Source organism: Bactrocera oleae, chromosome 6, assembly GCF_042242935.1.
Source record: "Bactrocera oleae isolate idBacOlea1 chromosome 6, idBacOlea1, whole genome shotgun sequence".
In the NCBI taxonomy this organism is placed as follows: domain Eukaryota; kingdom Metazoa; phylum Arthropoda; class Insecta; order Diptera; family Tephritidae; genus Bactrocera; species Bactrocera oleae.
This window is the reverse complement of record NC_091540.1, coordinates 20,640,046-20,657,726: the sequence shown is the minus strand read 5'-3', so window position 1 is coordinate 20,657,726 and position 17,681 is coordinate 20,640,046. Positions and strand designations below refer to the sequence as shown.

The following is a 17,681-nucleotide window of genomic DNA, read 5'->3' as shown; positions in this document are numbered from 1 at the left end:
GGCGACGTTCTCTACTGCTGCCCTGCTTTCCAAGGCACTTCTAGCGGATATGCGAAACGATGCTAAAGCCTTGATTGCCGCTTGGCTTCACGTAGATGTAAACTCTGGAGTTGTTTGCTTTGAACCTTCTTTCCCAATTAAAAAGTGGGAGTATGTAGTCGGTGCCTGCCAAACCGCTATTACCAACTGAGCTAAGACCGAATTTTCAATATACAATATAAGTGCTCCTGCTGCTAGTAGTCGCTCCGTGGATTTTGCCTCGCAGTTTTTAGCGATATAGGGGACAAGTTTAGCACTAGTTCAATAGCCGCTGTGGGAGGGGTTTTTAGATGCACAGCGCAGCGAGCCTCTAAACCCTTTCCAGTGGCTTTCTGTGGGTATATTTTCGTAAGCCTGTCCACCATACTAATGCATCGTAGAGCAGAATTGGTGTTACAATCACTGTTTAGCACCAGGCCTTTCTTAGTCTTTCATTCACAGCAGTTTGCTGTCCACATTTTTTATAATTTGCGGAATAGCTCGAAGACAAACAGGTTTCAAGAGTCGATCCCGTTCGCGCCGTCTTATATGCTCACAATTCATTTTATGTAAATGTTCCTTATATCATTATTTATATTAATGATTTTGCATCCACAAAACGACGCTGCTACTATATGAATTGTAATAAAACTTTACTAAGCACAAAGACGACCTAAGCACGTCCCCTTACTTGTCCAAAAATACGCTTATGAAGTTAGATACCTACATTCGTCGAAGTTCCACGTCGTAAGTGTTCTCTTAGACCTGCGGATTAAAGGCGCATTGCGCGTTTAGTCATTCGACCGCGTTTCTGCTTACATCATTGCACCCACTTATCCACCACACCCTCCGCGTATCCTGATTCATTGTTTTTTTAAGCTTAGCAAAATATTGTTTGCAATTTTTTTGCCCGTTGATTGTTTTTGTTATGTTCCTTGTTTGTGCACGCTTCACTTTTATGACTTCTTTGAATATCCCCCTAATACTTTATTTCAGTGCCGAAGCAACTTCCCAAAGTTATCACATCGTAGCCAACATATTGCAATTTTTTAGCAACCACAATGATAGAATGAATTAAAAAATAGCAAGGATATTAGAAAAGGAAAAACATTTAATAGCACTAAGGAGGCAAGATGAAGTGCAATATGTTTGTGCAGGGTTGTGTGTATTATCCTCTTTGCAGACGTTTGTGTTCCAGTGGTTGTGCTCGGAATGATATTCAGCGGATAATATAGAGTGCATATATTGCATGTTTAGTGTGGGGCAGAACTGAGGATGTCATAATAACAGCACACTTGAAACAACCGTAATCCTGTGACAGGATAATTATGTCGTATGACTTTTATGAATTTGCATTTAAAGTGGCAGATACGATGTTTTAAGTGGCAAAGTGAATTTTCGGCAGAATGTATGCCTTGAATTGCGTCTCATAAAGGTGATGAAAAATAAAAAAACGCCCGTTTAACATATTTCGACTAATGAGTCAGAAGAAGGACGATGTAACCTGATGCTTGCATATAAAATACTGTAATAACTACTGCGTATTTCCTTTAGTAAGTATTTATATACCCTGAACAGAATATATTAAGTTTGCCACACAGTTTGTAATACCTAGAAGGAAACGTCGGAGACCCTATGAAATATATATACAATTGATCAGTGTGATGAGCTGAGTCGATTTAGTCATGCCATTCTGTCTGTCTGTCTCTAGATACGCGAACTAGTTCCTCAGATTTTGAGATATCGATCTGAAATTTTGCACACATCCTTTCCTCCTGAATAATCTGCTCATTTGTCGGAACCGAAATCGGACCACTATAGCATATATGTAACTGCTATACAAACTGAACGATCGGAGTCAAGTTCTTTAAAGAAATTTTTTTAATTGTGAAGGGTTTTGTATAAGTTCGGTGCACACCTAGTATGAAATTTAAAAAATCGATTTTTTTATAATTCCATAGTTTACACTCGGAAACCGACCAAAATCTGGAGTAAAAACGCCACCATTTTGTCAATGTTTGATTTCAGAAAATTTATGAGAATATCGTCTAGTTTAACGAGAATTTATATACTCCTACAACATGTTGCTACAATTGCTAATTTTAACCAAATTAGGCAGGTAGTACTACCCTGAAATGTATATGTTACAGTACGAAAATGGGCGGAATCAAATAATGACCACTCCTACTTTCCCGATAACACAATTCGAAATTACATTTGACTCTTTTACTTTTCAGTATACAAATCAACAACCAATGAATGTATTGGTATAAAACTTTGCCCGAATAGTGCCTTTGAAATGTGCCATTATTTGACCTAATTCAAATCGGGCAAAAACTATTCAAGCCCCCATATACCCAATATGGGGACCCCAGTTCTTTTTATCGAAAATATTGATCAATCTCTGAAATATACATATTATAGAAACTCGAAGACAATCCTCTCTGATAATGGTATTCCCTTTTGTCAAAACTAGGTTGAATCGGATCAATAATTCCACTAGCCTACATATAGTACCTAATAGAAATATTATCGAACTTTCGGCTGACTTTATACCGCATATGTCTTCCAATATGAGCGTTATCTTAATAAAATTGAGAGCGAACGTTTTTGTAATGACAATATATCTTCATGCATAAAATGGATAAAATCGAGGGAACTTGCGCTAAACCCCAAATAATTAAATCAGCATTTTCAAACATCTAGTTAACTTTACTACTTATATATTGGGGATGGTGTGTGAGGAACCTTAATGAAACTCAGAGAGCATCATTTTCTGTTAATAATATGTACTAATGCCAAAAATAGATAAAATCGGGTCAATACTACCCTTACTCTCTATACCGTATATATTGGTCAACTTTTAGGATTTCTTGGCAAAATTAACTAAACGTAAAATGTTGGATATACTGTAATTTAAAGCTGAAAATATGTGAAATTGGTCCACAAATTATCCAAACTATTGTACTATATACTAGAGGTAACGATTTTCGTTATTCTACCAAAATTTATGGCGTATATGTCGGTCAGTGTATGAGTTATGTACCATATTTATACAAATTTGATTGTAAACCATTCAATATTTCGTCGAACAATTAATGTTGAATTCTTTCGCAACATTTTTTAAGTAAAATTTTGCCAACACCTGAAGGTATTTCCGCGGCTTTGATTCCTGCAAATTGCAAGAGTATGAAATATTGGGTTACAGCCAAACTTAGCCCTTCCTCACATGTTTATTTTTAGGCTTCATCCACGGAGAAGACTGGAATCATTGTAGCAGTGAAGAACCATTTTTTTGACGCGGTCGGAGATCTCGCATAACTCAAAAAGTAGTTAATTTTATTTTCACTGTGTATTCTTGGAACATGTATAAATAAACCCTAAAAATTTCAAAACAATCGAAACAGTAATTTTATTTTTTAAAAAGTCGACATTTTTTAGGCTGTCACAATAGGTGTGCCGCTTAACGTGGTTTTTTTTGTTAAAATATTATTATACTCTCGTAACATGTTGATATAGAGTATAATAGTTCTGTTCACATAACGGTTGTTTATATCATCTAAAACTAATCGCGATAGGTATAGGGTTATGTATTTAACCAAGCCCTTAATTAAGATACAAAATTGGTATTTGGTACAGGAGATCGCAGTAGCGAAGGACACCATTGGGCTAAAAAATAACTTACATATCTTTCAAATCTCTGAAACTAACTAAAACAATAGAGCTGCAAAACAATTGATCGGAGTATCGAGTTTTATTTTCGTCTCAATATCGACAGTTTATTTTGACCATCGATGGTTTATACCTTAACTTGATTTACCAACAATTTTTATAGAATTCCAAAATTTTCAATTAATAAAGCTACATAATGATATAGTCTGGTAATACCAAATGTTAAGTTTTTGGTGTGGAAACTAACACATACATACCATGCAACTCATAAGCCCAATCTGTAAGAAAGGGATGAACGATCACTCGTATAAGACACTTTCGGTAAGAATTGTCAATTGGGCCTTAAGAAACTAATAGAAACTTTAACAGAAATCTCTGATAGCGCTGTTGGGTAATTAACCGGTTACTTAACCGATAGGTGGTTTGCAGGGATGGTAGGCTCAAAATCAACTTTTAATTTTTGCCTTGGTTGCGCGTGTGGTTTCAAATCGGAAGTACAGACAATTTTTAAAATAATATAAACTTTTTAATTAAGTGTTGGATGCGATTGCGGAAATATTTACAATTAGGTGAGAATTTCTAATATTCTGAAATGCCGACTAACCTCAGTTATTCATACATACAGCCGCAATTCAGAATTTCTGACACCACAGTAAGAATTAAAAACCGTGGATATATCAAAATTTTAAAGAAACTTCTATTTAATTTACTACTAATTAAATCGGGTAAAAATATTATGTGAAATATATTAGCAAAATTAAGTGATTATAATTTGAATATACAATAGTTTAATGCCGAAAATGTAGGATGTTAATCCATGAATTATCCCAGCTCCTATATACTCCTACTGCCCTATATTCATACCCATTTTTCATGGGACGTACCGTAACTTCATAGCTTGTCGATCAAATTGTGATCAAGCTGAGGTTTATTGTCTAAAACTGCCAAATGTAGTAATTTTAGTGATAATTAAATTACTTGATTTATATATAGCCTCATCTTTGTAGGTGATACTAATCACGCCCTAATTACTATATGCTGTCTAATGAATAATCTTAAAATTGCTATAACGTCTACATTACAAACTATTTAAATTGTGACAGTTATTATAACGCAGTTATTGAAATACGGTTTTATATAATTTCACATAGTTTATGTAAGTTAGAACATCTGCCATGTAAATTTCCAAGTTGTTGTGAAAGTTGTCTCAAATATAACTATATGCACCCATCCATACTAATTATTATAAGCGGTGTGGAAAAGTATATTTGAAAAGTGTGTAAAATCTGGTTAACTTACAAAGAATTTTACTAAGAGCAGAATATACTGAAGGTAGTGCAAATATAAGGGTCTTAATGGAATGACATAACATACTAACAGAAGTGTTAGAAATCATGCTAGTAATTCATAAGAATGTTGACACAAGAGATAGTAATATGATCCAAAGTAGTAAGTAGTAGCTGTGGAAGAACTTAAAACTTTCAGATAAATATTTATATTATACCTATATTAGTGATGCCATTCTAATAAAATACTTTCTATTAAAAGGTCGTTTTTGAGAAATTACATTCAATATTTGCAGATATTGTATGGGAAAACATTTCCAAGAAGTAATCAACTAAGTTGCTTGGGTTGAATCCATTTTTCCACAACCATCAATGTTATATAATATATAAATAATATAAAGCTCATCAAAGAGGAGTAAATAAAATGATCTTCGAGTTGAAGTCCTTGAATTCATGATATCTTGTGTAACTATAATATTATATTGCATAGTTTATTTGTCTCACTTGACTCAGATGCATGACCGAGCTTCGGTTCATATACATAAATGGACAAATATAGACTTGTGCAAATTTAAGAACCCTTCGGAAGGGCTGATGTACTTGAAAGAAATAGAGTTTTTTCTGCCAGAAATGCTTACTGAAAGGTGCTTACTTACTTACTATAAGTAGTTTTTTCGATGTGGGTTTGAACCTATGGAATCTAAGCTGCCACGAATTTAGTAAGAACATATAAACTTCCGGCCTAAAACTCCCTAAATATTGGAAACAAATTTCCAATGTACCATATATGTATTTAAAGAAGTGATTATTAAAGGTTAGACATTAATTAGATTGTATGGTTAAATTTTTTATGTGTAATTATATTAAAATAAGTCGATTTGAACAAATTAAGGTATAAAAAATATATAAAAACGCTTAACAAATAAATAAATGTGATCGATTTTGTCTATATATTAACTATGAATACTTAAATGCAGAACGATTTTCTTTTAATTTAAGGACAACTATCAGTGCTACCAGCTGAGCTCTTCAGGTAAGCCTCCAGGATACTCTCCAGTCAGGCAAGCAGTGCAGTATCCCGTTTTAATGGGATTGGTATTTGCTTTATTTATTTCCACAGCTGTAATGAGTCCAGCCACACTCAAGTATTTCAAACTATCAGCACCTATGAATAATTACATTTTATATTATAAAAGAAAGGGAATAGTCCGCGCAAATGATCGACTTACCAACATGTTCTGCCAGTTCGTCGGGCTCCAACTTGTTTGCAATAAGCTCCTCTCTAGTTGGTATATTGATTCCCATATAGCAAGGGTACATAAGCGGTGGACTAGCAATACGGACATGCACCTCCGTGGCACCAGCGTCTCGTAGCAACTTGATGATCGGACCAATAGTATTTCCCCTAACTATTGAATCGTCAATCAGAACAACACGTTTTCCTTCACAATTCACTGAGAGGGCGCCAAATTTCTTTGCAACACCTAACTGCCGGAGTCGTGGAGAAGGTTGAATAAAGGTGCGACCGACGTAACGATTCTTACAAAGTACCTCGGCAAATGGTATGCCCGACTGAGATCGAATTGAAGCTGTATGAATGAAAATGAAACATTTTTTAAAAATCGATATCTACCTCCTTGGCGTAGCCGTGCGCCGCCGCTGTACCCGATTCAGGTACTGAGCTAACAATATCTGCTTCGATGGACCATTCTCGTGCTAATTGTCTACCACATTGCAAACGTACCGAGTATACCATTTGTCCCTCAAAAGTAGAATCGCTGCGGGCAAAATACACATACTCAAAAATACAAAAGGCCACTTTCTTGTAATCCGGACGCTCCACAATGTCAACTGTACGGAAGCCGTTTTTTGTCAACTCTACAATCTCACCAGGTTCTACTTCTCGTACATAACGAGCACCTATCGAAAGGAAACCACAACTTTCACTTGATACTACCCAACCCTCGGCCTGTGCATCTTCTGGCTTTCCATGGCCCAAGGTGATTGGGACAATCTTGCCAATGCAAAGAGGCCGGTTGCCATAGGAGTCGCGTACTGCGTAGATCTTATCCTTATGCATGACGACTAATGAGTATGACAGCGGCGCAAGTGTCATGAACTGGCGTATACGAGCTGGCCAGTCAGGACCATCATGTTCGCTGGCATCTTCAGGTGCACAACATAATGATTGAGCAATCAACTCACTATCACTGTGCGTGGATAGGCCAACACCGCGCTCCAAGACCTTAAAGCATTGGAAGTAAGAAAAGTAAACGGTATAAAAAATGTATCAGATACTCACCACTCGACGTAGAGATTCGCAATTGATCAGTTCGCCATTATGGGCGATCGCCACAGCTCCATGTGCCGTGTGTACAACAAATGGTTGGCAATTCACCATCTCCGATGCAGCTGATGTCGAATATCGGGTGTGCCCAATGCCTAGGTTACCTTTTAATTTTCTAATTGCATCATCATTGAAGAGATTACTTATCATTCCCATTCCTTTGTGAATACTAAAGTTTTTGGCAGTTTTTCCTAAGCTTGTGGCGATACCGGCCGACTCCTGCCCACGATGCTGTAGTGCTACCAATCCCAGAAAAATGCACTGACCAATATCTATCTGGAAATGTAATAAACGAATCAGGACTCGGATCATTAGATTTATGATTAATAATCTTGAAAATAGATAACGAGATGAACTAAAATAACATATTTTCAACTAGTCACCTCACCAGCAAATAAATTGACAGATAAATGAGTCCATTGGTTTGACGTAATTGAAGACTGAAACAATAACAACCCGTATTATCATGTTAAAGAATTGTAAACAAAAACAATTAATACAGCTCTAAGACCCCCAAGTAAGCAACGCGCGATATTGATAAGCCGCAGAAGCTCAAGACATTGCAATTAGTTGATTCCACGTTCATCACATCATAATTAAACATTCCAATATTAACTGTACCCCTCAACTACTGACGTCAATGCTGATAATGTACGTATAAGAGGCATATTTAAAAATGACACAAATTGAACCTCTTTGTGAGCCTTCCTTCTTATACTCATTAAAACACTACTTTCGATTTAGATGCCAAAAACATAAAAATTGGAAATAATGCGGGTACGTCACTATCTGCAACTTTGTTTATTTGTGCCAAATTTATACTTGAACGTAAGTTCGTTGCACACGCATCGGAGCAAAATCACTACTTTTGCTACTTAAAAAATGAATGCACCGATAAGTTAGTTATTTAAAAACTTCTTTGTTATCTTCATCAATAATGGGCTCATGCAGTTGTTTTACTCTTTCCTCTTGCTGTTTTCAGCACCAGATTTTCGCATAAGAAAAGGCACAAATTTTGTTGGTGATTTTGTGGTTTTATTCTAAGAAATAAATGTTAATATGCATGTAAAAAATAATAAACTATAATTTGTCATTATCAAATTTTCATTTCATATTTATCTTAACGTTTTTACCCGCACCTAAAGTGACTAAAATAAAAACCCGAATATTAAAGTTACCCATTGAATAAAATTAAAAATATTATTTTACAATAAATAATTATAAATTTAAAACGAAATTATGAAATATTATTAAAGTTTTAATATTCCGAACAAGATTCTATCGACAATTGAATTCCAATCCCAGAAAATTGATTGGACCTTAATGTGTCTTTAGATTACCATTAACAAAAGATTTAAAATGAGCCGAATCTTTTAAAACCACCAGTCATACAATATCTATTATTAAATATTTCCCGTTTGTTAAATCCAATTAAATTTTCAATATATATTTATATTATAAAATATATATGTTCAATTTCAAATATATATGAATAATCAGTTAACTGAAACGTCAGGACCAGCCTCATCGAGCATAGTTGTGTGAGGAGTATTATGGTTTCATCTTGAAAGACTTCATAATTTTGAATCAGGTAGATGCTTATATATCTCAAGGTAGCTTCGGTATTGTGTTTTGGATTTTCTGTCATGCAATTTGTTTGAAAAAAAAAACTTTACTTGCATAGTAACTAAGCAACACAAATCTGCCCAGTTCTTGCAGTCTAACATAAAAATTATACAATTCTTTGCCTTCGATTGGTGTTTAACATAGCGCATATTAAATAGTTGCAATCTAGGTAGTTAAAATTATTAATGGTTGTGGTAATTGGAAGTATAGAACCTAATTATTTAAAATTAATTTTGTTAACCCTAATTTGCTTAAGTTAAAACGAAATTATTAATAAATATGTATTGTATTTAATTAAAACATAAGGAATAATGTAAAGTGTAAAAAAGAATTGATATAAATTAGGCAATAAGCGCTGTCGAGCTTCATACGACAAGATTTATATATTGGGTTGACTCAGTAATTGCGGATTTCACTCATAGATGGCTACAGTTAAATTTTTAGGTTTGCTGGCGTAGTCCAAATGTAAAACACATTTTGTTATTTGATAGTTGGCAATTCAGCTGTTAATCAGTAAAAAACAGTTTTTTGATCGGTTGCGTAGTTTTCGTTTGGCGTTCGTTGAAAAATGGAAGATCGAAAGAAACATTTTCGTCATGTTTTGCTTTTTTATTTTCGCAAAGGGAAAAACGCATCGCAAGCTCACAAAAAGTTATGTGCTGTTCATGGCGACGAAGCCATAAAACAACGGCAGTGTCAAAATTGGTTTGCCAAATTTCGTTTTGGTGATTTTTCACTCAAAGATGAAAAACGCTCTGGTCGTCCAGTTGAAGATGTTGACGACCTATCAAAGCAATAATCGATTCGGATCGTTACAGTACAACACGTGAGATTGCAGAGAAGCTTCAGGTATCATGCATTGAAAATCACTTAAAACAACTTAGCTATGTTCAAAAACTCGATACATGGGTTCCACACGAACTGAAAGAAACGTATTTAACGCAACGCATTAACAGCTACGATTTGCTAAAGAAACGTAAAAAAAAGTATCCATTTTTAAAACGAATGATAACTTGCGATGAAAAATGGGTTGTTTACAACAATATCGAGCGGAAAAGATCATGGAGCAGGCCAGGTGAACCAACTCAAACAACACCAAAAGCTGGTATTCATCAAAAGAAGGTTTTGTTATCAATTTGATGGGATTATAAAGGAATTGTCTACTTTGAACTCTTACTACCCAACCAAACGATCAATTCTGTTGTCTTCATTGCACAACTAACGAAATTAAACAATGCAGTTGAAGAAAAGCGGCCCGAATTGATAAATCGAAAAGGTGCTGTATTCCCTCATGACAATGCAAGACCACATATATTTTTGGTCACTCGGCAAAAATTATTGGAGCTTGGTTGCGATGTTTTGCCACATCCACCATATAGTCCTGACCTTGCACCATCGGATTACTTTTTGTTTCGATCTTTACAAAACTCCTTGAATGGTAAAAATTTCAATAATGATGATGATGTCAAATCATACCTGATTCAATTTTTTGCTAATAAAACCAGAAGTTTTATGAACGTGGGATTATGATGCTGCCTGAAAGATGGCAAAAGGTCATTGATCAAAATGGGCAATACATTACAGAATAAAGTTATTTAGTTCCATGAAAAAATTGTCTTTGCTTATTTTTTAAAAATTCTCAATTATTATTATAAAGCTATTCAAGAAACAATTTTCTCAATAATATAGAGATATAATTTAGCCACCTCAATACTTTGTCTAGCACCGAGTGATCTGTAATTACGAGTATTTTGGATAGTTGTTAGTACACACCACCTATGTTTAGACATTTACCGGTGTTTTTCGCACAAGACATTTTTGTTGTTTTATAAATTGTTCTTAAAGCTTTACAATATTATGTATTTCGTTAGTTCCACCACAAAAGCACGAAAGGTTTTCAATTTTCAAACGTTCTTCAATTGAAATGTTCTAATGCAGATTTGAATAAAAATGTCCGTTTTAATCACTGGATTACCTACGACCGTTCTGACTATAATCAAGACTTGAATTAAACAACGATCAGGCCCGATGCTCTGTCTTAAGGTATTATAAATCAATTTGTTTTTCTGATTTCTGAGACAATTCATCAATATCAAGACAAACAATTCGAATCGGAAGCCTTATCAGCTGTTCGGGGGTTGCCTAGACGTCGCTTGTTGTTCATTTAAGCATGAAAACTGATAAGGACAACTCAACGCATCCAAGTCCGCACATTCGTTTGTACATAAAAATAGTTCAAACACTTCTTTTCGAGTGAATATGTAAATGTATTACGCTACGTAAGTACCCAATATTAACATACTCGTACATACACACCGATATGATAATCGAATTTGACACTATCTTATTAATGCTTAATTGACTCATTCCTCAAATAATCGACAAAAATGCTGAAGAATGTTTATATTGTGTTTCGCAAAAATGGGAGTGGCACATGGTGCCTTAAGAAACAATTAATATATATACATTTGTATATGTCTGAATGTGTGCCTAGTGTGAGTAATTTACAAGTAGTAACATTATCGTCCCCATCTGGTAATGACTACCCTACCGACTTATTTCTGTATAAAACACTATTCTTATGACGATAGAAATCATCTTAGAATTCTAAATGAACCTTAGCACTTACAATCAAAAATATTTCGAGTTGTTTTCGTGGCAATATATTTTTTGTTGCCAACTTAATATAATCTCGACTCAACAACAAATAGAAGCAAGAGATTTTCATCAGCAATAATGTAAACAAATAAAATACCGAAAACAACTAAGGTGGGATGCTAGGCGTCCAGGCAAGGCAGCGCTTGATAACATGTAACACATACAAATATTTCAATACAGTGTTGTGTCTTGAATTTGTTGTCGTATTATCACTATTTATTAACACTGCTGATTTCTGGAGTGGAAAACTTTTCACTAAAAATACAGCGACTTAATCGATTTGATAATAATATTTCAATGCAATGCAAAATCATTATATATATGGAAAATAATCATACGCATGTTGCGATCGGTTGAGCCAAAAGCGGGTGAAAACAATATAGGTATACATTTTAAGAAACCGCCTTTTGATTAAAACAAATAATAATAACAAATTCCTGAAATAATTTTTGCAAATATTTGGGTAAAGTCTTCCGAATTCCATTTAATTTAGAGTTATTTCTGCGCGATATGATGCAATTCGTCGATGCGGTGTGATCAGCTGAGCTTTCCCGTTATTCAATATGCATCAGTAATATTCATAATTCTTACACACATTATTCACAAATAGTGAACCCGCTAGCCATCAGCACCACCTCCTGGTGACGTTCTGAGGTATTTTTAGACTTTTAGTATTTTTAGCATGATATTAGCGGTAAAAAAATTGCATCATTTGAAGTTTGCTTTTTTACCTGTGATACGGTTGTGAGTTTATACCGCCGAAAATAAAATCTTCATCAGAGTTGAACAATCTGAAATGTGGTAAATTATGCGCGTGCAGTTATCAATACATGTGAATAATACGATCAAAGCAGTGCACTTAAAATTATTTATAAACAAAAATAATTGATATTTGATAATTACCAGCTATACCAGCTGCATACAGTGACCCCCGAAAGTGTTATATTTTACTAAAATTTGATTTTTGTAGATTATTTTCATTTTAGCTATAACGGTACGCCTTAGGAAAAAAGTATTGAAACACTTCTATAAGACAATTTTCGTCAAAGTAATTTTTTGGTCAACTTACCATTTCGTCGAAAATCGCTATACAATTTGCTTGACCTTTGACTTCCAATATTGTTTTCCACATATCGGAACGATGAAGACTTTTAGTATCATATTTTTAATAATTTTTTGAATAAATTCACAACTTTCGGCTTGTTATAAATTTATGTAGCACCGTCTATTTTGACCGGACTATAAATAAACTATAAAATAAAAAATAAAAAATCAAAAAATTATGGAAGAATATTCATTTTTACTCACCGTATTCACAATGGTATATATGGTTCTGTGGTATGAAAGCCTTGTTCCCAAGTTTATACCGATATGTGAATGTCCGTTCAGAAAATGTTTGCCAATCGGGATTGGGGACACTCTCAAATCATCAAAGAAACTGAATATCGTTGAAAAATATGTCCATCGGAGAAAGCTCTGTACGTAGCGGATACCACGCGAAGCTAACAATCGACATAAACAACAACGAACTGTCTCCATCATTTCACTCCATGGCCCAATCGAAAGCTATGCTTGTACAATAAAAGAAACCAAACTAAAGTGTGGCATGACCGAGTCAGTGATTTGGGATACGCATATAATTATATTTATAGAATATCTTGAAAAGGCAAGAACCTTCCAAATCGAAGTCAAAGAAGTACATACTGATTCAAATACAAATGTAACAAATTCAAAAAACAAAGGAGACATCTACATCCACCATATTCTCTGGATCGGAGTGAAAAGTTGGAATATCGCTATATTTCACTCTCAGTTCTGCTAGGTTAAATAATCAAATCAAATTTTGCATAAAACAATTTGTAAAAAAAATCATTTATCTTTAAAACGATATGAGCTACGAGTATTCCACCTACCTGTTACGTATATGGTTATTTCCCCACTTGATTTCACTTTCTAACAACAAACTTTTTGTTTTTTTTTTTTTATTATTATTGCCTATTCTGCAATTCCGAGTTGTTACCCTATTATTAAAAAAAAAAGTAAAAATTTCTGTAAAAATGCAGCATACATTTGGGATCTACTGTATATGTGACTGTATATGCCGCGTCAACGAATGAACTCATAAAAATGTAAATTTGTGACGTTAAAAATTTGAGCGTAATCGGTGAATTGCCTTCGTGATCGTATGTTATATGACTATGGTTGTGTTATTTTGACATCTGCAGGTTTTGGTTCATTTAAAAAATTTCATTTAAAATTTTATGTTGTTTTTAAATAATTATGAAAAAAGCTCATCATTCAATAAAAATGTTTTATAGTTTCCAAACATATTTAGACCAGGGTAGATAATATTTGAAAACAAAAAAACTATAGTAAGAAACCCATCAGAATCTAAAGATAAAATAACAAACATAAAAGGAAAAATAATTTCCCGGCGATCTCAGGTCGGGAAAAGGAAGGGGAGGGACGTGGCTCAATTCTTAAAGGTTAAAACAGTTTTTCTCGATTTCCGGCAAAATTATGAATCCTATCAAAGAAAGATATATGGAAATGTTTTAGATAACAAAAGGATCTATAATATGTATAGATGTAGAAATTTTTACATCAAAATTTAACAATCAAGTTTTTGGGTTTTTTTTATCTGGTATTTTTGTAAATTTGTTTCTTTCATTAAATTTAAACTTACCTTCCAATGTCCCAAGCACACTGTTTTTTATTTAAAATATTTAGGAGGACTATTTCGACTTAAAATCGAAAACCCCCTAATTCTTCATCAAAAATTCTCAAGTCATAATTTCAGATGTTTTAAGTAATCAAAAAGCGTTTTTTTGTTGAAATCTTTACTTTCTGATGGTATATATATACCTATACATACATTACTATGGTAAATTTTTTCAGAAATGCAAAAAAGACCCCATTATCATTCTGCACTAGTCTAATTGTCACTTATAGCGGTAAAGTTTCTCTCTCTTTAATACGTTGACCTTCCTGTAATCGCTCTACAATTACTGGAACAGGAACATCTCTCCCATCGTACTCGATCTAGACTTTTTGAAATTCTTTTCATGTTCTCTTACTGTAAAGTGCCATAAGCAAGATCGACAATAAGATACGAGCCTGGCACAACATATCGCATTAGGAAGGGTCATCAGCGGTTTAAGAAATTTTAAAAAAGTGGGAATGGTCCTGCCCCCTAATAGGTTTAGTGTACATGTCTCTCAAACCACTTAAACTGAAGCAACCAAACTTGCTCACTACAAATCTTTTGGCACTCCTATTAACAGTGTGAAAAAAAACATGTTGAAAACTACTAAAAGTGCGATAACTCGTGACATTATGAAATGGCAAACCTTACTGAACACACTAATAAAACTTAACAACAAACATGGCTGCCACGAACTGTCAAAAAGGTATATATTTAAAATTCTTGAAAATATATAATATTATCGAGTATATCTGAGCAATGTCAAAAATTAATGCAATCAGCACAGACTTTATTCTGCCTCCAATATATCTTATATAATGATTTCCGACTTTAAACCATTGAGTTGGTCAAAACCTGTGTTATTTAAATGAAATTAAATAGACCAGGTTTCTTAAAAATTATGTGGTTGAGCGCTAAATATGAATCGAATTGGTCTAGACACTGGTCCAAAACTCGTATCCCTAATATAATCAGTTCCAATTCCCGGGTTGACGCTTTCCACATTAACTCAAAATATTTAATTATCCTTTCGGTTGAGTTTATGTCACATAATACATATATGTATCTCATTTGAAGATGATTTAAAATATCATTTTTGCTGAAGGGAAGTAAAATAGAGTTTGAAAACTAATTGAGTCTATGGCCTATAATATAAGTTTATAAAATACAAATTAGATTGTAATCCATTTACGATTTCGTCGAACGGTGAATGTTAAATTCTTTCATTACAACATTTTTTAATAAAAAGTATTGCAACACCTATAAGTATTTCCCCGGCTTTGATACTTGTAAGTTCCGAGAGTATAAAATTTTGATTACACCCGAACTTAGCCCTTCCTTACTTATTTTGCTTCGTATTTTGCTTTTTATAGAATAGAAAGTGTACCTCAGTAATCTAGCCAATGCGAAACAAACCTATGTATGTATATTGATATAGATACTAATATTTTGGCATTGGTACACTATCTAAAAATCAACTTGCGGCTCACTAACCGATGAAATCCGAACAAATCAAAGTCGGATAAATAATCCTAGAAATTTTGAGTGTATGCACATTGTATGCTTGGATATTGCATCATACCTCCACAATGAAGTAATTTCATATTCCACAATTTCGACGCAAATGCTACAACAAAAACCGTTAAAAACCTCTGAACAATGCTTAACATATGCACACATCCAAAATATTTATTTCCATGCGGCCAAACATTACCCAGGTAAACAATAAAAACAAAATGTGTACAAATAAAGGAAAATGATTATCAAAACATCGAACGATTGGCCAGATATGCTGGCATCGGCCGATGGCAATAGTGTCTACATAGGCGCCATTTGTCCAAGCCTCAAGCATGGCATAAGGTACAAGTATAGCCTGATAGAATAGATGGTACGAGTATCAAGTGCGGAGCCAACCAACTGCAAGTGTTCAAGGAGACTAATCCCCTTTTGCAATAAACCACCAGCCAGTGTGCGATTGAAACTTTTCAGCAGAACATTAAAAGAACATTTTATTCAATTGCGGAGAAAACAAATAAAATTTATTTGGCCACTTTGACCGCACAAACAATACGAGTATTATAATGCCACAAGCATTCCTCACTTGGAAGTGTGTATGCGGACATGTGTGTACACACATACATATATGGGTGTGGGTATGGGGCTATCCTAGATGTTATTGGAGCCCACATAAATGCACGCTCATGTATATGTACAGTGTGTAACCAAATAGAATAATGTTGCCTAAATAGCGCCGTTGGTCGTGATAGTACAAGTATATACCGTAGCCGCAACTAAATACATATACCTATATGTATGTACATATATTTCTTAATATATTCGTACATATCATAGCGTTGCTTAGCATGATGGTTTGTGTAGTTCTGTTGCTTTCTTTTCAGGGCGAGGTGCAGAGTGGAGTTCCACCGATAGTCCTTTGTAAGTTGCCAAACGGTTCAATAGATATCAAGCTTTTATTTTGAATGGCATTTGAAATGTGAATTCGCTCATTGTCGCAGGTTAACAGTGGTTTAGAAATTGGGATAAATTATTGTTATTTGTAAGAGGGGAGGAACATCCAACAGACGATCCGTCGTTAAAAGCAGTTGATTCTAAAAATATTTTGCCCAACATTGTCAAAAAACAAATACCATATAAGTACTAATGATTTCAAATATTCTTTCGGCAATAAATTATTGTGTTTTGAACTTGCTCAAAATAGAAACTTACATATGTTTTAATTAAAGTTGTAAGCTAATGAATTTTAAAAATTCAAATGTTCATGACTTTTATGTAATTTTTGTATTATATTTCAACTAACTAGTTCAACGAAAATAGCTTTGAATAATTTTCCATATTACAATACTTATTTCATTCTAAGGCATCTAACTGCAAAGTTGTTACATAGTTTTTGAGATACCGACCTGAAATTTTACACACTTCCTTTTCTACCCAAGAAGCCGCTCGTCATCGGAACCGCAGATACCAGACTACTATAGCATATATTGTAGTTGACATACAAGCTGAACGATCGGAATAAAGTTCTTGTATGGAAAGCCTTTTCGTTTTAAGAAATAACCTCAAGAAATTTGACATGGGGTATTGTCTAAGGCAGTCGTGCAATCTGCGAAGAAATTGTTGAGATCGGATCATGCCATATATAGCTTTCATTTAAACTGACCAAGCAAAATCAAGACAAATTTCTTGTATACACCTTTGCGCTATAAAAAAATGCTGATATGAAGCTTCGATGCAGTCGTTTTTTCTTGTAAGATCCAATTTTTGACTTTAAGTATGTTTGCACACAAAATGCACAATTCAACTACTTTTCCAATCGCACTCACAGATAATATTATATACTTATTTTAGAGAT

The 17,681-nt window shown here is 34.1% G+C and overlaps 1 protein-coding gene across 1 annotated transcript; it reads right to left on the bottom strand.

Annotated features, from left to right (window-relative positions):
- Window positions 1-5,802: 5,802 nt before the first annotated feature.
- On the bottom strand, window positions 5,803-7,650 carry Prat2 (Phosphoribosylamidotransferase 2). The gene is made up of 4 exons (XM_070111278.1): window positions 7,279-7,650; window positions 6,610-7,221; window positions 6,206-6,548; window positions 5,803-6,141 (listed from the first exon to the last, which is right to left on the bottom strand). Exons 1-4 carry the CDS (start codon window positions 7,633-7,635, stop codon window positions 5,990-5,992), a joined length of 1,464 nt encoding a protein of 487 aa, XP_069967379.1. The 5' UTR covers window positions 7,636-7,650; the 3' UTR covers window positions 5,803-5,989.
- Between the last annotated feature and the right edge of the window lie 10,031 nt (window positions 7,651-17,681).

Excerpts from the sequence above, each read along its gene's own strand:
- Prat2 (XM_070111278.1), bottom strand. The coding sequence starts at position 7,635 with ATGATCCGAGTCCTGATTCGTTTATTACATTTCCAGATAGATATTGGT. Across the intron at positions 7,222-7,278 it reads GCGAATCTCTACGTCGAGTG|GTCTTGGAGCGCGGTGTTGG; the intron begins GTGAGTATCTGA and ends CAATGCTTTAAG. Across the intron at positions 6,142-6,205 it reads CGAACTGGCAGAACATGTTG|GTGCTGATAGTTTGAAATAC; the intron begins GTAAGTCGATCA and ends AATTATTCATAG.